At 45.2% G+C, this 25360-nt stretch overlaps 1 protein-coding gene across 2 annotated transcripts; it reads right to left on the bottom strand.

Moving 5' to 3' along the window:
• Positions 1–211: 211 nt before the first annotated feature.
• atp1a3b (ATPase Na+/K+ transporting subunit alpha 3b) lies at positions 212–20973 on the bottom strand. Of its 2 annotated transcripts, none has more exons than XM_070967346.1 (23): positions 20736–20973; positions 20498–20590; positions 10020–10100; positions 9409–9468; positions 8751–8954; positions 8449–8562; positions 8167–8301; positions 7955–8072; positions 7199–7467; positions 6674–6872; positions 6314–6558; positions 6029–6221; positions 5391–5566; positions 5134–5270; positions 4890–5040; positions 4141–4309; positions 3689–3843; positions 3453–3576; positions 3101–3246; positions 2876–3006; positions 2580–2681; positions 2375–2466; positions 212–1783 (listed from the first exon to the last, which is right to left on the bottom strand). In XM_070967346.1, the coding sequence occupies exons 2-23, from the start codon at positions 20501–20503 to the stop codon at positions 1755–1757; spliced, it is 3036 nt and encodes a 1011-aa protein (XP_070823447.1). In that variant the 5' UTR covers positions 20504–20590; positions 20736–20973; the 3' UTR covers positions 212–1754. The 2 variants fall into 2 exon arrangements, with proteins under 2 accessions (XP_070823447.1, XP_070823446.1); XM_070967345.1 differs by having other exon boundaries at positions 10020–10139; positions 20736–20920.
• Between the last annotated feature and the right edge of the window lie 4387 nt (positions 20974–25360).

Raw genomic sequence — 25360 nt, 5'->3', positions numbered from 1 at the left:
TTGGAATAATAGTTGATATATATTGTACAGCAGTGAACAAAAAGAACTCAAATTCACATGGCAAGCTATTCCATATACTCAGGATCTATTGTAATATGTTGAATTAAAATCCTTATATTTGGATTATATCAGATGTGTTAAAATATTCTCTAATAATTAGTGTTTTACATGAGGAAAAACAGAGACAGAAAGACACACAGACGGGTCTAGGTTGTATTAAATGTTCTAGATGTTTTATTGGTGTTGGTTTCATTTATTTGACACACATGTTCTACTAGTTGTGTATTTTTTTTTCTTGAATTTCAACTCTTGCAGCCATCTGAGATAGACCCAGCCTGAGACCGCTGGCCCTTCACTGGTCTCCAACACATACATGCACACAGACCCGGGCCGGACCGGGCTATGCCAGGACCTGGACTGAACCAGAGCAGGACCCAATCCGGTAAAAGACCGCTGGCATGTGGCCTCATCATCACCACTCACCACATCACAGTACACTGCATCACATCATACCGGCACACCTGCAGTGACAGGAACCTGAAAGCCTCGGTTGGTGTCTTGTATCTTTTGGTAAAAACACAACCAAAACCGTGCTCTGCTGTTACAGTTTTAGAGTAGCTTCCTGAAAAACCAGCAAAAATAACTGAAACCAAACAAAAAACAAAAAGAGAGACACATATGTCTTGCTTCTTCCTATCTCACCAGTGTTGTTGATGTTCTTCTTCATGAATGTCTCTCTTGAGCTCGTTTTTCAACATGTGTTTTTTTTTTTATTGTTTCATTTAAATTCAGTATAGAATTATATAGATTTCCTAGAGCACACAGAAAGATTGAGTTGTATTTACCAACTTGGGGGGAGGGGGGGTGTACTGTAATAGTTATTAACAAGGACAATGGTTCACACAGTGCACACAAACAGAGACAAATGGGGCAGGAGGGAGGGGAGGGGAGGGGTGTGAGAGACAGAGGGGGAGAGAGGGGGGACAGGACGCCATGGGGTGTGCTTTGTTAGGCCTAAATGAGGAAAAGCAGCTCTCACATACCCCCCCTCTCGTCTTAGAAATAAAAAAGACAAGTAAAATCATTGAAACCCCCCGTACCCCACATATTAAAAAACAACAACACTGTGGCCGTCGAGAACGGAAGAGAAGGAAAATGGACGCAGCGAGAACGACGGGGAAATGACTACTCCGCTGGTCCTCCACAGACAGGAGATGGAGGCGAGAGGTGGCAGTCGAAGTGGTGTCAGCGGTGGGATCTCACTGTGTGATCTTTATATCTGTGTGATTGGAGGACAAGCAAAGGGTTGGCGAGGAGGGAAGAGAGAGAGGAACGAAGGTATCGAGAAAGACGAGGGGCAGAGAGCAGGGGAATAACAGGGAGGGGAAGGAGCTGGATGGCCCTTTTTTGCAGAGCATAGACACTCCCTTTGTATCTTTAGCTCATTCAAATCTACATACACAATATGCAGCTGCCGTTTGGTAGATATATTGGTTTATGTACACAGCAGTGAGAGAACACATGCAAAGAGTATCATAGGAGATGGGGGGGAAAGGGGGCAGGTCAATGTAGAAAGTTGTAAAGGTGCTTTTGCTGTTTTTAATCTTTGGGGCAGTTGTGATGAAAATTGCTTCAAAGCGGTTTTTGTCTTTAAGGGGGCGGGGCATCTGGAGGTGTGTCTTGCCGGGGATGGAGTGACAGGGGGGAGAAATAAGTGGAAGATGTAGGGGGTTTGAGCAAAGATGCTCCGTCGATCAATAGTATGTCTCCTTCTCCACCCAACCTGGAGTGCAAATGAGAGAAAGACAAACAAAGCAGAAGTTCACAGTTAGTTTAAGAATATTTTCAGGACATATTGTAGGAAGGTTTTCATTGGACTAGCATTAATTGAAAGAGTTTAACATTTCGGGGAATACACTAATTCGCTTTCTTACAGGGAGTTAGATGAGAGCACCGAAACCACTCTCATGTCTGTATGGTAAATATGAGGCTCCTGCCAACAGTCAGTTAGCTTATCTTAGAATAAAGACTGGGATCAGGGGGAAGCAGCTCGTTTAGCTCTGTCTGAAGATAACAAAATCCATCTACAAGCACCTCTAAAGCTCAACAACCGACGCGTTAAATCTTGTTTGTTTAATCCATACAAAAGCTGAAGTGCAAAAACTACACGTTGGTGTAGTTGGTGGTGGTGTGCTGGAAAATGTCTTGAACGGATGCAGCGACTGCCAGGCAACCAGCGGAGACTGTTACTGCACCAAGCTAAGACACAGTCCGGCACATTACCCCCATAAAGCCACAACATGTTGTAGTACCATTGCTTTAAAGATGCTTTAGTTTAAGGGGTAATGTCCTACTGAGAGAAAAAAGTACCAACCTCCAGGGTTCCGGCGAAGGAGAAGTTTTCGGACCTCATCATAAACAAAGATGAGAAAACTATAGGGGAATGCACAAAACCACCAGGTAGGCCTGTGGGCGAGACAAGAGAACCAGACGGATTAAAAATAATCCAGGAAACAGACAACATACGTCTTAGTATCAGCATACAGGGATACCCCTGTGATATGTGGTGATGCACTCACTTTAGAGGATACATCCTGAGTGCCACATCCATGCCTGGGCAGTAGGACAGGAAGGCAGCCAGGGCTGTCTCTTCAAACAGGCCGAAGATCAAGATCTTGTTCCTGGGTTGAGAAACGCAACAAATGTTGAAGAGCAGAAAAGATGACGCAGAAATTAAGATATCTGTCACCCTAATCTGGATCATATTATGCTACTGATTATTGGCAGAGAGAAATATGAAGTGCCAAGACATCGAGAGGCAGCTGAAAAGGCAGGTGTAAGTGTACTGGTGACACAGAGTAGTTGTTGGACTCACTTCATGCCCTGCTGGAACACAGAGTTACGCCTGGTCTTGCAGATGATGACATCAGCCCACTGCACGACTACAATACTAACAAAGAAGGCTGTGTGGCACGTGAACTCCACAATCTTCCTCTGCTCGTATGTCTGAGGGCAGGAGAGGACAGGCGGTAAGATAAAGCAACAAAACCTGAAAACACATCTACAAGGTCACTTAAATACACAAAAACTGCACACTTACCCATTGCTGCCCATAGCTGTCTTCCAGATCGTTGACAGAGCGGTCATCCCACATGAGCCTGATGCCTACTAGAAAACTGGGCAAGAAGCCATTTTCAGCCAAGATGACAAAGTAGGAGAAGAAGCCTCCCAGAGCCTGGATCATACCTGAGGGGAAACATAAAGACAGAACGATCAGGTTACATTTTTAAGTTTTCCCGAAAACATTGCAGATAGGTCTAAGGAAAATCCGGCTCTTGTTTGTGAACAAAAGAGGGGGATAAAGCTGATTTTGACGTAAAATTACTTCAGGCAACCAAGATCAAAGACAATTCACAGCCTGGATCAGTGGCAGCAATCTTCATTTCACCTACCAATCTGTCCATAGGCGATGCTGATAAGCCTCTCATTCACCAGCTTGTCCCTGAATGGGTTCCTGGGCTGACGCTTCATGATGTCGCTCTCAGCTGCTTCGTAAGCCAGTGAGATAGCCGGCACCTGAGGGAAGAGGAAGAAACCTTTAGTTGGGTATGATGTGTTGTATCAACAGGAGCTGTACTCAGCGGCGCCGGTGTGTGTAAAAGAGAGCGACTGTTCGATCGGCTCTCACCATGTCAGTTCCCAGGTCAATGCAGAGGATGGTGATGGTTCCCAGTGGCAGGGGGATGTTGACCATGATAAACAACAGGAAGGGGGTGATCTCTGGGATGTTGCTGGTCAGGGTGTAGGCAATGGACTTCTTGAGGTTATCAAAGATCAGACGGCCTGAAGGGAGAAAAACAGATAGGTCACATCACATACTAAGCCCAATTGTTTTTGCTGTAAACTACAGAGTTGGACCTCTGAAACCACATCCACATCCAAGGATCACATCTTCCACAACCTCAACTTTTTTGTTATAAACTCTTATTTCATGTCAGAATATTTCTTTTGGTTATCTGCAAAAAAAAATCGACATCTTATTTTCCATCCTCCTCTCTCGACATAGCTTTTAAGATTCCCTCATTCTAAACCTCTGTAAATGTTCTCCATCCTCCAGTTCTGTCCTTTGATTCCTCTCACCTTCTTCCACCCCTGTGACAATAGAGGCGAAGTTGTCATCCAACAGGATCATGTCAGCGGCCTGTTTGGACACATCTGAGCCTGAAATCCCCATGGCAACACCGATGTCGGCCTTTTTCAGCGCAGGAGAGTCATTCACACCATCACCTGTCACAGCCACAATGGCACCCTGGGAGAGAAGACGGAGGGATGAGGTTATACAGCATGAATACAGTGACGAAGGTCTGTTTGTTAAATGAATTTACCCCTTATCTACCAGCTGTCTTGATTTTAAGAGAGACCTGCTTACTGTAATGATGTAAAACTTGATGTTAAAGTGAGCATGAGCCATTAAATAAAACAATGTAAGCCAATATATCTTTTTTACGTCTTTTAAATGAAACAGTCACATTCAAATGGCAATAAAATTGGTACATTCATTCAATTTTAATCAAATTAAACTAAAGACCTAAACTAACTAAAGAGTTTCAGAAGCAATCTATCTCACAGTGAAGAAATATGCTTTATGTATCAGATACGGAACCCTCATTCAACAGATAACTAGCGCCATCTGCTGTTGTAAAAGTATACTGATACTCAATAGTAACTGCACCCACTGTAATTTCCAATATCTTCTACTTGTCAAGCTTATGCAAACACGAGGATAACACACCGCTTGCATCATAGATGTGACTACTACTTGCTGAAGTCATACCAGACATTTACTGTTCATGAGGCATTTTATTCAAACTATCTCATCGTGCACCAACCAGTCTCTGGCAGCCCTCTACAATGATGAGCTTCTGCTGTGGGGAGGTCCTGGCAAACACAATCTCCGTGTGATTCCTCAGGATGTCGTCCATCTGGTCCTGAGACAGATCTTTCAGGTCTGTACCGTGGATCACACAGGCCTTGGCATCCCTGAACACACACATTAAAACGTGTCATAATTTACTGTCATTCGTCTGACCGTGTGCTTATTCTTGTGCATGTTTTTCTGTGAACGTTCTTTACCTGGGGTTCACCTGGCTGACGGGTATGTTGAGACGAGCTGCAATGTCCTCCACTGTCTCGTTGCCCTCTGAGATGATGCCCACTCCCTTGGCAATGGCCTTGGCTGTGATTGGGTGATCTCCAGTGACCATGATGACCTAACAACAAGAGCAACGAAAATGACATTTCATCGTGTGATCTCAAAGGTACTTTGAAGCTTATTAGAAACCCTGGAAGGAACAAAGACATCAGATATGAGGTGCGTTAAAAAAGCCCACCTTGATACCAGCAGATCGGCATTTGCCCACTGCATCAGGCACAGCAGCACGGGGAGGATCGATCATGGACATGAGGCCAACAAAGCAAAGGTTGTCTGTCTGGAAGTTGACATCATCTGTGTCAAAGGCAAAGCCCTTGGGGTACTGGTCCTCTGGCAGCAGCATGTGGCAGAAACCTGGAGAGAAAAGAAATATGTGATGTAGTGTTTGAGTTCAGGTGTCTAAGAAAGTCTGAGAAACCAAATCTTCTATCCCTGTCCCTGCTTCAGCTCTGAAATAGCTTCCAATGCTCAGTGTTGAGAAACTTATATTTCAATCGTGCCTTGATTCAGATTCATTCATTGCAGTAACCTCTAATGCAAGTATTGTTGCTGTCCAATGAAAATTTTCATATTCATCATGTTCCTCTCTGGGGTGAGAAACTTTACGATATGTAAAACACTTTATAAAACGTTTTTCAGTTGATATTTTGGAGATTAAGTATTAAATGGAAATTAATTATTGAATGAGGAATTACTAAAGACATTTTCCAATGACTTGTGACTGAATAAAATCTCTATTTTCTCCTTTTGAACCTGTCCCCATCACTCCCTCTGCATCCTTCATCTTTACCTCTCTTCAGTTCTATCCGTTCTTACCCAAAACTCTCTCTCCCAGTCCTCCCAGCTCCATGTAGGCATTCTGGAAAGCTTCCTTCATCTCCTCATCCATAGGTTGCTCTTTGCCCTGCATCATGATGGTGGAGCAACGGTCCAGGATCCTCTCAGGGGCTCCCTTCATCACCAGCAGGTAACGGTTGTCATTGGGATCCTCTGTCTCATGCACTGAGAGCTAGAGAAGGACAACAGAGATAAAAATCAGTTTTAATGCTGTTTGTGCATAGTATATGGGTGGGCACAGCTATAATCCAACCTGTTATGTACCTGGTATTTGTTGGTGGAGTTAAAGGGGATCTCAGCCACCTTCTTGTTCTTATCCCTCATAACCCTGACAGAGCCACAAGACAGCTCAATGCACTTCAGCAGGGCCGACTCTGAGGCATCGCCAGCCACGTCACGCTTCAGGATGGGCAACGAGTCTTGTCCAGCTTTGAACTGGGCGCGGTTACACAGACCGGCGATACGAGCCAGAGACAGCCATGTCACTGAGCTCTTGTCAAAAGAGGCACCTGCAGAGGGAACATAAGCGTGGGTATTATTAACTTTTAAGATTTCTAGTCATCCTGTATCCCTATTATAGTGGTAATATGTTCCTTCAGTGGTGTCTGCCCTCTCCTCACTAACCAGACTGGTCCTCGGTGGTGTCGGCCTCGTGGATCTGGTTGTCGAACCACATGTGGGCCACAGTCATCCTGTTCTGGGTCAGGGTGCCTGTCTTGTCAGAGCAGATGGTGGAGGTGGAGCCCAGGGTTTCCACAGCTTCCAGGTTCTTCACCAGGCAGTTCTTCTTAGCCATACGTTTGGCAGTCAGGGTCAGACATACCTGTAGACAAATACATTTATGTCATTTAGCAATGTTAGTTAGCATTGTCTTTGGAATTTCTCATAGCTCATAGTACAATTAAATACGAAACAGCCGAGTTAATCTTTATTTCTACAGCATCTTTCAAAATGGCAGAGAAGAACAACAAAATTGCACCAAAGCTATGTAATACTTGAAATGCTTAATTTGACATGTAATTTTATGTGTCCAAAACTAACTAATGAACAACAACAACCAATGGCAAAAAAAACGATACCCCATGATACCCAAGCATGCTTATTCAGGTGCAAGTGAAAAGAGGAGTATCTATTTATTTTTCCACTTACAGTGACTGTGGCCAGCAGCCCTTCAGGCACGTTAGCCACAATGATGCCAATCAGGAAGATGACGGCCTCCAGCCAGGTGTAACCCAGGATGATGGCCAGGATGAAAAAGGTGACGCCCAGGAACACGGCCACACCCGTGATGATATGGATGAAGTGCTCGATCTCTTTGGCGATGGGGGTCTTGCCGGTCTCCAGGCCAGAGGTCAGAGTAGCAATGCGGCCCATGACTGTGCGGTCTCCAGTGCAGATGACAATGCCACGTGCTGTGCCTGGTTTGGAAAAAGAACAGAAGTATAATGTTGTAAAATACCATTTGCAGCATCAGCATCTGTCCTATAAACTAGAACAAATCCTATAAAGAAGTCCTACAAACAAATTTTCTCAGTTAAAATCACAATGGTAATTTCTCCACGGTGCATGTAATGCCATTCTGATAGGGGGGTGTATTTCCATTGCTTCTGGAAACTAACTTCCAGATTCTGGGCTTTTATTTCCATTTTTAAATGCATGAAAATCAAAAAAGATAAAAAAATATTTTTCCTTAAGGTTTTCCCTGCAGGGGATTGCTTCTCCCTGCATCACACTACAGACTTCTTCAGAAGCTCCTTTAAATTGCTCAAAAGTGCATCTTGCACAGTTGCGCTGTGTACTGTTCCTTGTATAATTGTATAATGCTGTATTAAAGTTTAGTCTTACACCAACCACTGGCACAGAAGTTAATAGTAGCATGTAATACTACTGCCTTGGTGACCGTACCTTCCACGCAGTTGGTGGAGAAGAAAGCAATGTTTCGGGTCTCCAAGGGGTTGTCATGAGTACAGTCAGGTGACCTGTTCTGAGGTTCTGACTCGCCTGTTAGTGAGGAGTTATCAACCTGATGGGACACAGAAAAAAACGTTTGTATTTGAATACAACAAGAAGCAAGACTTTGAATGTGTGTGTACATGTATGGCTGTGTGTGTGAGCACCTTGCAGCCATGAGCAGAAACCACCCTGATGTCAGCAGGGATCCTGTCTCCTCCCTTCACTTCAATCAGATCTCCGGCCACCACTTCTTCAGCGTTGATCTGTACCTTCTCACCCTCACGGATCACCAACGCTTGCTGCAGGGCGACATCGGTGAAGGTTAGAAAACACACAAGCACGGGACATTATTCATAGAAACACACTCTCAAGGCTACATGGTCAGTGTCCCTCTTCCACAGGGACTCAAAATAAGCTTTCACAAATAAGTCGGACCACCTATTTACCTGAGGCACCATGTTCTTGAAAGACTCCATGATTTTGGAGCTCTTGGCCTCTTGAAAGTATGAGAAGCAACCAGTAATGACGACGACAGCTGTGAGCACAATACCGAGGTACAACTGGAGACAGAGACAGAGAGACAAAGTCAAACATATGTGAGTGTGGGCTGCGGGAAGGCACTGGGTGCAGTGTGTGTGGGACTAAAATTGCCGAGGTGTTATTCATGTCTGTATTTCAGAGTCAGAGGATGTGTTAATGAGGTGTGGACGGGCCAGATGTGACGTGTGTGTGCATGTGTATTGCTCACATTGTCTCCTGCAGGATCGTCCTCAGTGGCTGCCTGGATGGCGTAGGCCAGGAAGCAGAGGATGGCGCCGATCCACAGCAGGATGGAGAATCCACCAAAGAGCTGGCGACAGAACTTGACCCACTCTGGGGTGGTGGGAGGAGGGGTGAGGGCATTGGGACCGTCCCTGATCAGAAACTCTGCTGCCTTGGCATTGGTCAGGCCCTGGAGGGAACACAGAGGAAATGGGATGCTGAGTCTGCACTGATGCAAAACCAACAAAAACACACATTTGTTTGTTTGTTAACATCCTCGTCTTTCTTTAGTGTGACTTTGGAGTCCAGTAGACGGTTGGGTTAGATCAGGCGTCTCAAACTCATTCCACAAAGGGCCGTGTGGCTGCAGGTTTTTCCTCCAACCAATCAAGAGCATGTAAGTCTGACCAATCAGCTGTCTGAAGACTGAGATCAGCTAATGAAATGAGTCAAGTCTGGTGTGCTGCTGCTTGGTTGGAAAGAAAACCTTCAGCCACTCGGCCCTTTGTGGAATGAGTTTGAGACCCATGGGTTAGATTGTCAAAAACTGCAATAAACCAATAGAAGAACCTTTACGCCATCTAGTGGTCAACAGGAAGAACAGTTTCAAATCATTGCAGTTCATACTGAGAGAATCAACTCACCTGTACGATGTCAGTCTGGAATTTCCTGCATACTTCCTCTACGGACATCTTATGTTCCGTCTGAAAAAAAAATAAATACAGAAATAATCAGCCTCTTTCTGTTGTTGAATATGTTTAGTAGTTGCCATTTTTTGCATGCAAGGAAAATTTTAAAATTTGTAGAAAGTAGTCCAGATCAAAATTAAATTTACTCCACGCATGCAGTTCACCTGAGAGATAAGAGTATCAGGGCAGCCAGATATGGCGACCCAGGTGTCTGTTTCTTGCGCTGGCATGCGGGATCAAAGTGAGGACCTCCTGATAACAAGTCACCCCTCTTACCAGCAAACATATATATTTTTTGGCCTGCAGGAGAAAGATTTCCCTTCTCTGCAACAGAGTCAGTTCACTTTCATTTTGCTACGAGAGGATGTTCTTGAAAAGTTGAAAATAACTTACTGACATCCTAAAATGCATGGATTGTTTAAAAAAAAAAATCTTTTGAAATAATGTGGGATGTGTCAAATTAATCAACTTTTGAGTGACCGGATAAAAAGTGAATGGGACTCAAACATGCTTCAAACAACATTCAGCTCCACGAGATTTCAGAGATAAGAGGAGGCTTTACTCACAATGGGCACTTCCTTCTTCAGGTCATCCATGTCCTTGGGTCCCGCCCCCTTCTTCTTCTTGGGGGATCGGTCATCTTTGTCCTGTGTGGTGGCAACGCGGTAACTGTCTGACCGCCCATACTACAGACACACACACATGTTTTACACATGCCTTTGGACTAGATTAAGGAGAGAGCAGCCTGTGCGCCTTTGCATCTAATCTTAACTCCTCTCTGGACTCGAACATTATATTACCTAAAAAAATGTCTCTCAAAAATGCATTAAAAGCTTTAGTTGTTGAGAGAGCTGTCTTGCCTGGCATTCTAACAGTATTTGCCAGTCACTGACTACACCAGGAAAAAAAAGCCAGTTGGCTTTCCTGATCCTTCTGGTATCTGTCTTTCACTGTACAGTAAAGAATGCATCCTTGTGAAGTGGCCTTGTGAAGTAGCCTGTATTTCTCGGAAAGTAATAACATCAATTATTCTTTGTTTATGAGGTAGACATAAGAGCATAAATATAAAAACCTATTATCACAGGAATTATTCAAGACTTGAAAGGTAAATGCATTACCCTGGTAGCTCTGTTTTTACTGAACAAAAACTTCTGCATTAAGAGTCATCGCACATTAAAGCACGAGCCTGCTGTGTCATCTCTATTTGATCTCCATTGATCAAATAACTCTCACTCTGATGTCCACAACAGCCTGATGGACACATCACAACATAATCAAGTGCAAGTGGTTTAACCTGGAGGTTTTTTAGCTAATTGCCTCCTGGTCTTATTCATTTATCTCGCAGCAAACATTAAGGACACGCGAGAGAGAAAGAGCAGACAACCAGAGTTTAGACCCATCAAAGGCCTTCCTATTAGACTGTAGTCTGTTCTACACCATTAGAACAAATACATCAGAGACACTTTGATGTCAAGATTATTAAAAATTAAGTCGCAAGTACACGCATGGACGCACAAACAGGCACATCAAATGTCCTTGTCCTCATCTGCCTGCTTTGCTGCACTCCCTGTTGTTCCAGGCACCCTCCTTACAATAATTGTCCCCTCAGAAATTGGCTTATGTTGTTAAACTAGACGTGAGTGGACTATTAATAACCCAGATTTTCTGTAGCATGGCACATTCTAGTCCTTCTAGGTCTATAACTGTAACTCTAGCTTGCTGTCCGGATGGAGAGCAGCCTGACTGCGGGGACACATCAATACAAATGTCCCTCATCAAAGGTCAGAGGTGACACAGAGATGCAAGAATCCCTCCCAGGAGGTGTGTGCGAATCCCAGCGGACAGGCCCATCACTGACACAACCTAGTCATCAAGGGGACTGTCCTTGGTGGCAGATCAATAGTCAGTTATAGACTGATGGCTGGAAGCAGGGGTTTGCAAGCATGACAGAGTAACAGAGTCCAGCTGATATGGAAGCCACGTCATGCACCCTGAATCAGACCGAAACATCAATACCTATCAAACGATAATCACTGCCAACAATCCTCTTAATTTAAGATTAAGGTATGTGTGTCACAAGATCAGAGGATGAGGTTAAAGGTTAAAATTTCATTTCTGCCTGTGGGCTTCTTCACAGGAAATCAAAGACCAACTGTGTGTCGTAATTTGCCGGGATAAAGAAGCACCCTCTAGTGGTACAATCAGGTAGTACCAATGCAAAATGTGCAGATAACTGCTGCTTAACTACTTGGTTTGCATCTGACATTATTGATACAGGTCAGAAATACAAAGAAGCAAACTGATATGTCCTTTGATGCTTAAAGGTATATTTTCTTTAAAGTAACTTGGTGAAAATTCACTGGCCAAATTCACATATTTACAAAAACACCAGTGCGGAAGAATGAATGGAGATCCCAGGTCCTCCATATAGCTCTACTAAACAAACTAACACACCCAGACCACACCAAAACACACACACACACACACACCTGCAGTGCGGCAAAATGAGACTACCAAAGACCGACTTGCCCCTGCTTTTCCCACTTGAGCTCTAACCATACTGCTGTTGTTGAAACTCTTGTGAAATCATGCCTCTGCAAATTGAATATGTATGTGGTTTCAAGGACCTGTAGTTCTGGTTTGTTGTAATAAAAAAGGCTTCGTGAAGCAACATGTGGATGACAACTCTAACTGACTTCAATAATTGTGGGGCTCGGGCTGCTCGACGGCAGCATCTGAATTCAAAGCAAACAATTAAACCATATCAGAGAAAGAGTAGCATGTCAGGGGGAGGGAGCTGTTTGACCTGACTGCAAATACACACACACACACACACACACACACACACACACACACACACACGGATATATTCACAGAGTTCTACAACAAAAGGGCAGGTGAGCAAATCTCTTGCCGCAGCAAGACCAGGCAGGCCTGGTGAGGCAGAGGCTGCATAAAGCAGAGACTGATGCAGTGGAAAAGTACTGCCACTCATCCCCTCTGAGACAGACCCAGGGTGTGTGTGTGTGTGTGTGTGTGTGTGTGTGTGTGTGTGTGTGTGTGTGTGTGGGTGTGTCTGTGATTAAGAAAGAGTGTGTGTGTGTGTGGGGGGGGGTGTTGGCATATACATGAATGCCTTATATGTACCCATCATTCATTCAAGAAAAACTGAATGAATGATGGCTCTCTCTCTATCTCCCTTGTGAGATCAGTGGTGTTGAATAAGATGGAAAGTAACAGAATTGCTTTCTAATTGGCTGTAAATAGGCAACATCACCTCAAAGATGACAGACTGGCAGGTGTGTGAGTACGCATTTGTAGGTTCAATGTTGTGGCTGGTTCCTCCACAGACAATGAGGAACAGTGCCCATCCGAGCATATGCACACTGAAATTGATAATATAAATATAGATACACACAGGTCCTTCTCTCCCTATCACAAACACACACACGCGTGTGCCCAGACAACAGAAGTGGTTGGTAGAGAGGTGGAGAGCAGTGCCAAACAAAGCGATACGTGGTGAAAAGTAGAGACGGATGTTAAGGGGGTGGATGACAGACAGGACTGGGCACATGGAAAGGGAGACATCAGTGGGAGGTGAGAAGCAGGGACAGATAAAGAGCGAGAGAGGCAGGTGGAGAAAGGGACGGGGGGGAGTGAGTGAGTGAGTGAGTGAGTGAGTGAGTGAGTGAGTGAGTGAGTGAGTGAGTGAGAGAGAGAGGAGCCGTTGTCACCCTTCTCTCATGCTTCTAATTAGATATTGACCAGCAGTCTTTGTCTGCCGGCTGTGTGTCAGTGTTTGACCCGCAGTGACCCCACTCTAATAGATTGCACAACCTCACTTATGGTGTGTGCGTTTCACTTTGGGTGTATGTGTTCTCATATGCTAATAGACTATGTTCTCACTGTGGGCGTCTGTGTGTGTGTCCTGTGTGTGTATGTTTGCGGATGCCAGTGAGTAGTTATCAGCATGACTCAAAGAGAAAAAACAGGTTGCTGATTTATCTTTCCACTGTGTTTACACTATGTTGAGTATGCTACGTGCATACTCTGGGTGCCTTTCTTCTTCCATTCACACCCTGCTACCTGATGTGTCTCCATTGTATTTACAATATGTTGCAACCATTTCTGCAAAAACATGCAACAAGTAAAGGCCTTTAAACTATACCTTTAAATCTGTTGTTATTATCTGGTTTGTTTTAATCTAACTGTTAACTGTTTAATTATTCAGCAGAGAAAGAAGAAGTTCGCACTGTATGCGTATACAATGTGGGTCTCCTTTCATTTCCAGAAAACATCAAGATGCGCCTGTGCGTCTGTGTGGGTGTCCAGCTGTCTCACACAGCTCTGGGTAATGTAATGAGCCCCCTCTGTTCTGAGGAAGGAAACAGAGACTCGTGGCTGGAATTACAGACGCTCGCTCTCCCACAGCCGCACAGACGAACAGACTGACGGACAAGAACATCTCTGACATCATCAGGAAATGGAAACATTGGATGCTCCTCTATGGATTACATGGTGCAATCACACATGGAGTTACATACTGGCTTATAAAACTCTACTTAAAATGTCAATAAATCAGTAATGCTGATGCTTCACCTGGTTGTTCACCCAATTCGATCATGAATTATTCTGCGAGCCCTCTCTGGCTAAGCTAACTAAACCTGGCATTTGGTCCTTATGTGAACAAATCTGATGAGCTGTGTGTGTGTGTTTGGGAGCACAGAGTAACCATGGTGACCGACACGGCCATTGGCATGGTGATGAAGCTCAGCAGTGCTCCTAGGATCCCCTGATGTGATCCGGGACAAGTAATAATTGATGCATCTGTAACCGGACACTGTATTCACTGCTGTATAACACAGGCAGACAATTGATTCAAGGAACTACATGTAGTGTGTGTTTGTGCGAGCTTGTGTCTGTATGTGTGCCTGTATGAGCAGAGGTGAGTCATTGTGTTGGCTACAGTCCGTATGAGCAGCGTCTACACGCATTGCGGCAGAGGGAGCGAGAGAGTGAATGAGAGCGAGAGAGAGAGAGAGCTGGTGATTGTGAAATAATATGATAAGACACAGCGATAACACACAACTAAAAACGTACGGTCAGTGAGGCTTGAGATGGAAAGAGCTGCCACTCTACATTTCAGCCTGAAACATTTCTTCCTGAAATGCAGAGTGGCAGTTAACAGTGTGTTTCCTAATTTGAATGAGCACAGGGCAAGGCAAATTTGGGCTTCTTACGTGCCACGATGCTACAAAGTTGTAATGGATTTTGGCAGACGTCGCCTTTGGCAGAGTGAAATCCAGCGACACTGCTCTGATGTACTGTGCTCATCATGCACCTACTAAGTAACATGTTCAAGTTAGGAGTGGCACCTCAGAGAACTATCATGTCAAGCATGTTAAGGACAACGGGCTGAGGCATGCCCACTGATGGTGGGTTTGACTAGCACCAGGAGGTAGATTTTTTTCCCCCTTTAATAGCATGCAGTAAGAAGGACTGATATGTGTGTGTACACAAATGCAAAAAGAAAGAATGCTGTCGCTGGGCGGGTTTGTTTCTCTCACTGTGGAACTCGTAGGAGGAAGCGGTTTGCCGGTGGAAAAAAATGTCACTGTTCTCCATGCTTTGTTCTTAATTTTTGTCAGCCACTAATACACTTCCTCTTTGTCCACAGCAGAAACTTGCATGAGTCAGATCAGATCCTCTGCACTGACCGTGTGAGAGCTGCATCTTTCACGCCATGACTGTAGAACGAAGGGCTGAAGAGCCTGCTTGTCTTACACGGGGTCATATCACTTGATCTCTATGAATTAATAAATAAAGGGAAAAATGACCAATCAGAACAACATTTAAGGCACGTTTATGAAAATAAGAAAAAGTGTAAAATGCTATAAATACACGCAATTTTAATAAACATATTAACCACGTGTTTAAATGTGTGCTTGTTTGTAATTCAATTTCTGCATCTGTAGACAAGCTACTACACGTGTGGTGTGTGTATCTGTCTCGTTGCATGCATGTGTGTGTGTGTGTGTGTGTGTGACCTTGCAAGGTCATTGGACCATCTGCTGTTTCTTGCAGCAGGATGGCAGGCCTTTGGGCCACAGTGGGGGGGGGGGCTCAGGCTGACTACCAAGAGACGTAGCTGTTGGGATTAGCTAGTCTGATTACTACTCTGAGTTTCTTCCACTCTTTGTCTCGATCTCTGCTTTTCTTTCTCTGCCATTCTCTCACAGCAAAATCAAATTCATACATGCAATCTGCACGTTCATCATTCGGTCCTGGTGCCAAATAATCTGGTGAATGGCTCCTGACAGTACTGAGTAGGCGAATAGATTAGATGGTTACTTTTAGCAGACGATTAGGATTTGAATGCCTTGTGAAAGAGGCTGTAAAGATATTAGTTTCATTTATCTGTGTCAGCCTTGGGATTGATATGAAGGCTTCTTATCTTTCTATTCAACAAAGTGTACAGACATCAAATGGAGGAGACTTCAGATATCAGTCATGAACAAAAAAAGGGAAAGATAGCATAAAACTTTCTGGAAGGAACAGACAGTGACTACAACATTCTCTTCCTAATGTGAGGTAGATAGTATTAAAGAGCACAAGTTTACAAGTAGACATAATGGATTGATCTGATGGAATAGGATCACAGACATTGATCTAAGTAGTACACCTACATAGATCAAAGTTCAATAAAAAGATTGTGACGGTTAGCGGCACAAAGAGACAACTCTTATCTCTAAACCACATAAACACAAACACAGACGGAGAGAGATTGATGCTCTGAAACCCTCAAATAATCTCTGGTGAACACTAAAAATAAACAAAAGCAAGAAATGCAACCCGGACTGAAAATCCCAATTTAAACTGTAACATCCCTGCCCCCCTCCTCTCTTTTCCCTCCTGTCCATCTGTCCATCTCACAGAGACAATAGTGGAACAGTGTAGCTTAAGTTCTATACAATGAGCCGTCCACCCCTGTGAGTTGCACTGCAGTTGTGTGCGTGTGTGTGTGGTCTGGTCTAGATTAGCATTGTAAATCTTAGTTGGTTGGCGCTTGTAGAGAACATGGCATCTCGCCATGGTGTGAGAGAGGGCACCTTAGGACTTGGCAGACAGCTGGTCACACAGAGATGTGCAGATGTGCATGCATGTGCCTCCATGCTCACAGCTGCTGACTGTATAACTAAACCAACTAAAGCAAATATCCATTTACATATCAGATTTTTAAGCACGTGTGTTGCTTTGTGTTTCCAGAACAGGATGCTGTAAGCAACTTTAGTACAAATCAAATTCAGCAAGGTGTTGTAAAATTAGCTTTTCCATTGTTTCCACTGTGGCTGCACACTGTTACACTTTGTGCTTCTGTGTACTCACACCGGGATGCACATACACACACATTTAAAGTCACACACACTTCACAGACATACACACATCTCCAGGACAACACCCTGAATTAGTCATGTCATTGTAGTCAGGCAACCTGACCCCTCTGAATCACTCTCATTATGGGAGCCAAAAACATGTGAATGCTGGAAAACTGTTGGCCGTATCAATCACTGTGTCCACTGTGATCTTGTCTTAACGTAACGCGTGAAGGACAACACTGACCTTTACATTTTATTAGGCTTACACAAGCTGCTACTGAGCGCCCTGTTAGTCTCACACTAGCACAGGGGCTAACTCTTACTGGAGAAATCTGGAGTCTGTCCTTCAGCAGCATTCTCACGGAGGACACTGTCCTCATTACAGGGATATCTATTGACCAGACACCCTCAAGAGTCCTGAAGGGGACTACAGAAGAGCATTTCAAAGGGTCACCATATTGACCTTAATCGACCCCTAGGCCACAGGGCAAAAGGGTCCCAGCTGGCTGTGCAGTCACAGAAACCAATACTTTGATCAGATCCTGCATGGACACGCTTTTCTATTGGCTCCTGCAACGCGTGGGACAGATCAGTTGTGGTACAGTGCAGCCTATCAGCATCAGGCAGCAGGTGCAGTGGGGAGGGATGTGCAGCACTCTGCACCAAACTGAGGGCTGGGCCTCTGCAGAGGCCACATCCAACTCCTGAGCTACCTTCCACTAACTTCTTCTTTATCACTGCACACGCTTCACCAGAGCCAGTGTAAAAGTACACAATGTTCCAGAAACCTTTATATCGTGATACCGACAGTTAGCAAGTCTAATTAGAGTCTTAAAGGGTCAACTTCTTATAGCGACACTACCTGGAGCTTCTCCTCAGTCATACTGCGTTCAGAGCAGCTCAACCACACCCATCGTTAGCAGCCTGTATGACCTTCTGACAAAGCCTCAGTTTTACTACTACATCTTCATCTCTCGTCAACCCCCCACCTCTCCTGGAGAACCAGCCCACCTAAACCCCACCTCTCCACCACAACGCTCACCCTTCATTCAATGTCCTGTGAAGATCATCCGCCCAACCACATCCATCCTCTCCCTATCCCATCTGTCTCCTGTCCCCCTGATAACCAATCCCACACGGTGCAGCAAGAGGAAACAGGATCCATTGTAATGTGAGCCCTGGGTCATTATCCTGTAACAGGATATACAGTCAGGCAACCCTCCCCCTCCATACGCCTCTTCCGTCGCTTTAAATCCCTCTCTCTTTCTCTGTCTACACCTGCACACCAGTCACTACTTATGTGCCCTTCCTTTCTCCCTCTCTCCCTGTCCCTCCTGCTCTCTGAGCAGCGGCACCCTCCTCCCATCAGTCACGTGTCTGAAGGTGAAAACCAGCAGTCGATCCATGTGTGCAGCCCTTCATTTGCAATCTCACTTTATGTTCCTCCTCGTCTCCTCAGCACCTTCCACTGTAATGTGCAGCTGCGTCAATGCAGAGAGCAGAACAATGAGCAGGATGAGAGGGTGAGTGAAAAGATATTTCTTCAGAGATGCTCTGCCAAATTTAGAGTATCTATCTCTGCTCTAGACAAAATGTGCCAGTTGTCTCTCCAGTACTCCTGACACATGTTCAAGCTTTGCTCTGTAGCATCACTGCTGTCTCTTAAGCAAGTCCTTTCTGCGTGGCTCCTCGTGCCAGCCTATCACAGCTCTTTACAGGGAATTTCCACACCAGAGGCCCCGCCCCCGGTTTGACGCATCAGGAACGTCGCAAGCGTTGCCCCCTGCGGCCTTGGGAAAGGACAGCTGGCAGTGCCATCGCACAGTGCGCCAGTGAGAAATTCTCCGAAGTCAGACAGAAAGAAAGAGACAGAGGGATGGAAATGTAGTCGACGGCGTGATGTCGAGCTGCTAGCGAGCTACATCGATCCATCCATCCCTCCATCCCTCCATCCATCCATCCATCCATTTTCCCTTTCAGGGTGACCTCAGCGCGCACCGGATGAAACGCAAGGAAACACCCTTCACAGATCGCCATGGACACGCACATTCTCTTTTATGATGCCAATAACCGCAGAGCAGTGGCATCTTCTGAGATGACACACCACTTCCACTCACAGTGCCTTCAAAAACTTCCACACAGCAGCAGTACATGCGTAAGCGCTTTTTGCACTCCCATCCCTTTTGACGCAGTGCCCATTAACGCTGCCGGATTGGCTTTCACATCTAAAATGACATCTCCAGCGTCTCTCCGACACCGGCTTTCACTGCCTCCACAGCGGCGGATATCTCTCAGCACCGCATGCTCCCTTCTCTGCAGCGTCACGCCACCGCATAATTCAGCAGACAGGCCGCGGTCGGAGATTAAATATTACAACTCCCTCCGCAGGATGGCGAGGAGAAATTGCGCAATAGCTCACACCACCGGTCGCATCCGCACCGTGGCATTTTCCGGCAGCGCTGTGTTTTTCCACCAGCCTCTCTGACTGATTTGCATGGCTAATGAGTTTATCTAGATAACCGGAAACAGAAATCATATTGACAAGTCTCTCTGAAGTCATATTGGCAAATTTAACTCGAACAAGCACATCGTCGTGCTCTCATTAAAGCTTATTGGACGAATCGTTTCTTTAATCTGTAGTATGCGTAAATGTGTTCACTGATGGCGATTATCAAGTCCCTGTTATGTCACAAATTAAAGGGGAAATAAGCTGGTGAGGCGCTTATTCCCGGTAACCGCATTATGACGCATGGGTCATCGAGGGTGCCGAGGATCAGACTCCTCCACTGCTGGCGTCCACTGTAAGGACGCGGAGAGCTCAGCATCTCTCCGGTTCACCGCCAGATGCTTCTCCCGTGTGTCACCAGATCGGAGAGAGGGCAGTGCCGGCGGGGTTTGAAGCAGGGGAAGGTATGAGGGGGTGGGATGGGGGGGTGGAGGGGAGGAGGGGGGGCAACGAGGGCATGAAGGAGGTCACAGTACACGATGTTCATTCATCACTGAGAAAGTCATAGAGCATAATTACGTTCTTGGGTCCCCTAAAATGTAAGAAAAGTTTTTTTTTTCTCCACACGTTAATGATGAGTGAACAGAATAGATTCTAACACGTGCACCCCCTCCCCCTCCCGCACCAGAGCTCTCGGTGAGAATAAACCGATTAGGCCTACCATGGTTGGCAAGGTTATAGTCAAAGTAAGGCCTATCAGAGAACTGAATACATATGATACACTGACAACCTCTACAGCACACAGACCTGCTCTACTTATGAGACTCTTAAAGCATCAGTTTTCATTCATATTCAATCTCGGGACCTTTTTTAAATCGACCGAGAGAATCAGTGCAAAGGACGTGAGCCACTAATGTTCTAATCAAGTCAAAAGCAGGCTCAATCCAAGTGAGCCTCTGAATGCCGCCGTTTGCTGTAGCTGCACCAGACAGGAGCTACTGGCTACATCAATTTGTCGCAGTCAAGGAGACCGGGCTAAAACACGGTTCCGCATTAGAGTCAATGTCACTCAGACAGACGAGATTTCCATACGGGAAAAATGACATCATGGCTCGGTCTGAGGCTTTTCTCATCGGGAGGATGATATCAGGCTACGGCTCTCAGCTCAGGCCACTTCAGGTGGGCTACAACGCAGTTAAAAAGTTGGAATCGTCAGTCTTACCCCCATGTTGGCGCAGTCACTCTTCTCCTCTCAGGTGATGCACGGCTTGAGAGGTGTCAGCCCCTCGCGTTGAATTATATCAAAATGCCTTGCCTTGAAAAATAAAAGAGAATATGCTCAGGTTTTTTTTTTTCAGGATTGCTTAAATGAAAAATGAGCAGGAAAAAAGACGTCAGGGATGTTATCAATGGGTCTGACAAAAGCGTTTTCTTGGGCTTAAATAAACTGTCTCTCAAACCTTCAAAAAGATTAGGCTACAATCTCTCCCCCCCCCGTGAGACGTCTTTCAAATGAAATGTTGCGGTCTCAAGCGGAGCATCACGCGGGGATGCGCTTCCTTCCTTTGCTCTCTGATACTTGCGGTGAAAGACCGGCGGTACTAACGAGCCGCACTGCTACCTTTTCAGCACTTGATCTCCCTCCGCGGCTCTGCCGGCTGCCGCAGTACTCCGCTCCTGCAGCCGCACCACTCCGCCAGTGAAAGAAGCGCCGCCTCGAGCAAATGAGTGAACCGAGAGGCCAGTCAGGTCCGCCCACCGCTCATGCAGCTGGCCAATCATAATTCGGAGCGTCTCATCGCTGATGGGATCGCTGGCCAATCGGTTTCATCTCTACCTTCAAGCGGGCCAATAGAAAGCCAGTTCTGCCCCTCCTGCTTTACTGCAGAATTCCGAGGCTTGCAGCCAGCAGCGTCGCGAGTCTCTAAGCTGAAATTTGGTATAAATGGACGCACAAGGTTAGATTCTAGTTGTCGTGGTTGTGTTTGTTCATCATATAGTGTATGTATGTAACATAGAAGAGTGGATTTGTGTGCATTATTGCATGTGGTAAGCACCCATGGATGTCTCATCCGTCGTCTTGGTCCTGTCATGAGCATGTTGTGCACCTCCATATGTCACTTCAGTGGTGGGCCTGGGTGCAGCAGACAGAGGAGAAAGCCATACAGTCAGTGTGTGTGTGTGTGTGTGTGTGTGTGTGTGTGTGTGTGTGTGTGTGTGTGTGTGTGTGTGAGAGAGAGAGAGAGAGAGAGAGAGAGAGAGAGAGAGAAATGCAGATAGAAATAAATAGGGGGAAGTCGTGCACATCAGGGGCACGGTCAGACAGCAACCTGACTGCCACAGCATCAGCAGGTGAACATTTTTGACAATGCAACCTCAGCAGTTTTAGCTGATGTGACTTGCACTCAGTGGCAACTTAAAATACGGACACGTTGTACCTTAGTGGGAGTAAGGTAAAGAATCACACCTGGCCTGTTCGTGCACTATAATGTGGGGTCTCGAGCTGTGTCTCTGCGTGACAGTTGTAAAACATGTCACTTACTGCTGACATGTGGGATTAACAGCTGCAGCAACGATCCACACACTGAAACAAATGAACTAGTCCAACAAATCAGACTGCATTCTTTAAACACCAGACAGCCAGACAGGAGAAAGGCATGGAACCGACAGACAAGAGCCAGACAGGGATGTATACCAAGGCCAAGGACAGATTCTGTATTTTTCTGTAACAACGCTTCAAAGAGCTTCAAAGACAGTGAATGTGACAGAGAGACAGAGGATATGCAGGAGCGAGAGGAAGCTGGCCCATATGCAGCAGCGAGTTGCCATTGCACGCCTTTGGTCACGTTTTTACCTCTGTGCTTTTTCACTGAAGGGACGATGCAGCAGGGAGAGCACACGCGCAGTCACTGAGTTGCACATGCACACTGCCACGCACATACATGCATGTCAAGCCATGCCTGATTTGCAAGGCAAAGCGGAGAGTCACGCCTGCTGTCCCTGCAGCAGATTGTGGCCATGCCTCACTGCCTTCCTTGCTGCAGGCCCAGACGATGACCACGCAGCACGATGAAACCCCAGAGCATCAGAGCGGGGTTAGCTCGGGGTTAGAGGACAGTCAGCTGCAACTGTCTTCAAACATGCTGCAATAGCACGGTTGGTTTTATTATTTCAGCTATCTGAAATCCTGCAGATGACTAACAAACAGCATTTAATGTAGCAGTGAGTAATCATGTTTGTGGTTATCGGATGTTTTTGTAATCTTCTTGAACTACCAGATGGGTGGGGTGAAGTTTCAAGTACACATTCTGTTCCCAATGTGGCACATCCCACCCATACAGCACTCACAGGATGTGAAAGCAAATTATGGTACTTTTACTTGCATTACTGTTTGACTCGGGTCTGGCTTCTAAAGAACAGTTTGCACAGCTTATGAGGAAAGCAGGCTACTGCATGTAAATTCAGATTAATGTTGGTTGTTAACCTTTTACCACCCTCTGTCCTGCCTGCGGGAGGCTGGCACTATGAACAAATCTCACTGCTAATACTATGAAAAGTGACACAAATATGCACATGTATTATGCAGTATGTATCAATAGACTCCTGTATTTTTCTTCTAAAATTCATTGTAAGGTCCTAAGAATATTAAACAGTCAGCTTGTTTTCATTTATGTGGACCAGCACCGAGAGATGTGGGTTATGGGTGTTGGGGTTAAATCAAGCTTTATAAAGGATGTATGACATAACAGAAATGGCAATTGAATTTATGAGCCTTTCAGTAAACAAAATAATCCCATTAAATGTTTTTATTTATTCATTTTTTGCCAACCTTAATGTCTATTCCTCTCACTGTCAACTCTTTTCTTTAATGCATATTGATTTATATATTAAATCCTTGCCTCACAGAAGTCTTGAGACGTGTATATACTGCATTTACAGACAGGCATATACATTATACATACAGGAAATGTACAGTGAGGCTTAATAGATTGAATCTGATCCTGGAGCCCTCAGTGCTGTCCATGAGGGTGACTTTGTCACCGTGGTGCTGCTAATAAAGTTCTTTTCAATCTCATTTCTACCAAAATGGCTGCCAGTGGTATCCTTTCTTAACCTCTGTCATACCTTCATGTTTCTCACTCCTTCCTGCCCCACACTGCCCCACACCTCCCCGCCTTGCAGTACAAGAAAAGGGGGGGAGGGAAAAATCCCCCAATTCTCGGTCTCCACAGCAACAGCAGTCAGATGACCTTGTCTCCGACTTGTTCTGCTGAGTCAGAAATGGAGGGATGGGTGAGGGGGGTGCGGTGAGGGAGGAATAGCAGGGAAGAAGAAAGAGGGGGAGAGAGAGATGACATAGAGAGAACGGAGGTACTGATTGTTATTCTAACTGATTCTTCTGTGTGGATGCCGCTCATTTCGACTGCTGTGTCACACTAATTTACATGAGGCTGATTTGTGTGTCTTGAGGAGTAGCCGTCCATGCAGGGCTCAGCCAAGATACAGAGATAGAGACAGGGGGCCCTGTGTATGTACGACAGTATGCGTAATCAGTGCTTTGGCAAAGTATGATGTTTAAGGTGTGAGTCAGAGCCACAGATGAATATCGTGTATCATGAGGTTTTTGTGTCAGGGGCCATGTGTGTATAGTTTAGGAAAATATGTGTGAGCAAGACTAAAATAGAGTGAGCAGCATGTGATCGTGTATCTATATATACACATACTACGTGGCCAAAAGTATGCGGACAGCCATACGTTACATTCATATGTGATTATTGACCAACTCATTCCAAAACCTAATTACTGATATGTTGACACAACAGCCCCCACTCTTCTGGGAAGGCTTATCACGAAACTGTGGAACCCGTCTGCAGGGATTTGATCCCATCAAGCCTCAAAAGCGCTACGTGATGTTGGGTGATAAGGCCTGGCTTGCAGTCGACCTTCCAGTTCATCATTAAGGCGCCTGACGCTGTTGAAGTCACAGCTCTGTGCCGGAAAGTCATGTTTTTCCGCACCAAATTCCAAAGAAAACATTTCTTTTTGGGCCTTGCTTTGTGCGTGGGGGCATTGCAACTGTTATAACATTACATAGAATACAGTATTTAACAGGGGTGTCCACATACTTTTGGCTATATAATACACAGACAGACAAAATTAGGGTTTGAATGGGAGTGTACGGAGTCATTTGTATCTGTGTGTGTGCTTGCATGTGAGTGTGTGTGTGTGTGTGTGTGAAGGTGATCCTAGATAATCCGGTTTTATAAATGTCTGACATAATCTGTGTTCCACTCACAGTGTCCAGAACGGGGAGAAGGGAGGAAAAGAGCCAGAGACAAAGAGAAGAGGGGAGGAGGGAGAGACAGGGAGACAGTAACAAAAAGAGGGGAGGGCTGGGATGCCAGGGGATGGATGATGGACAGGCAGATGGGGTTATGGAGGATAGAAATGAGGCGTGAGAGTGGGGGAAGGGAAGAAAAGGGATGAAGGGGACAATAAATAAGACAGAGATGAAGGAGGAAAGAGCCAGGTGGTTGGTGGAAAATTCCTCCAGGATTTAGTGTGGAAAGAAAGACACAGGACTGTCAATGAAGGTTCAGTTATCATGGAATGGTACATGTGTGATAAAGGGCAAAAGAGGGGAGATGGAGGGCAGGGCAGAGTCTGTAGTCAGAAACATGATAAGGAATGCAATAAACAGTCAATCCGTCAATACGCTGAACTGTAGGTTTGTCTGAGCTCAAAATCCATTTACGTGAGCAGAAGGAGTGAAAATGCAGACAGGTAATCAGTGACTGGAAAGAAACAAGAAAAAAGTATTTACGGTATATTTATCAGTTCTGTAAATACGTACTTGGAGAAAAAAATCTGTGAAAGCAACAAAATATGTCAGACGTGTCACGGCTCCTTTTTTGATTTATATTTACCATCGCATGATAGTTATTAAACTACAACCCTGGTTTTAAAAAAGCTGGGATGCTGAAAAACTTATAATAAAACAGAATGTGATCATTTTCTAATAATCCTGTTTGACATGTGCTCAACTGAAACAGTACAAAGACAATACATGTAACGCTTTACCTGA

Source organism: Chaetodon trifascialis, chromosome 7 (assembly GCF_039877785.1).
Source record: "Chaetodon trifascialis isolate fChaTrf1 chromosome 7, fChaTrf1.hap1, whole genome shotgun sequence".
NCBI classification, from domain to species: domain Eukaryota; kingdom Metazoa; phylum Chordata; class Actinopteri; order Chaetodontiformes; family Chaetodontidae; genus Chaetodon; species Chaetodon trifascialis.
The sequence above is the reverse complement of the archived record's forward strand: the minus strand, read 5'-3'. Positions and strand labels throughout refer to the sequence as shown.

Excerpts from the sequence above, each read along its gene's own strand:
- atp1a3b (XM_070967345.1), bottom strand. Across the intron at positions 5,271-5,390 it reads GCCGATCTGCTGGTATCAAG|GTCATCATGGTCACTGGAGA; the intron begins GTGGGCTTTTTT and ends TCTTGTTGTTAG. Across the intron at positions 5,041-5,133 it reads GTCAGCCAGGTGAACCCCAG|GGATGCCAAGGCCTGTGTGA; the intron begins GTAAAGAACGTT and ends GTGTGTGTTCAG.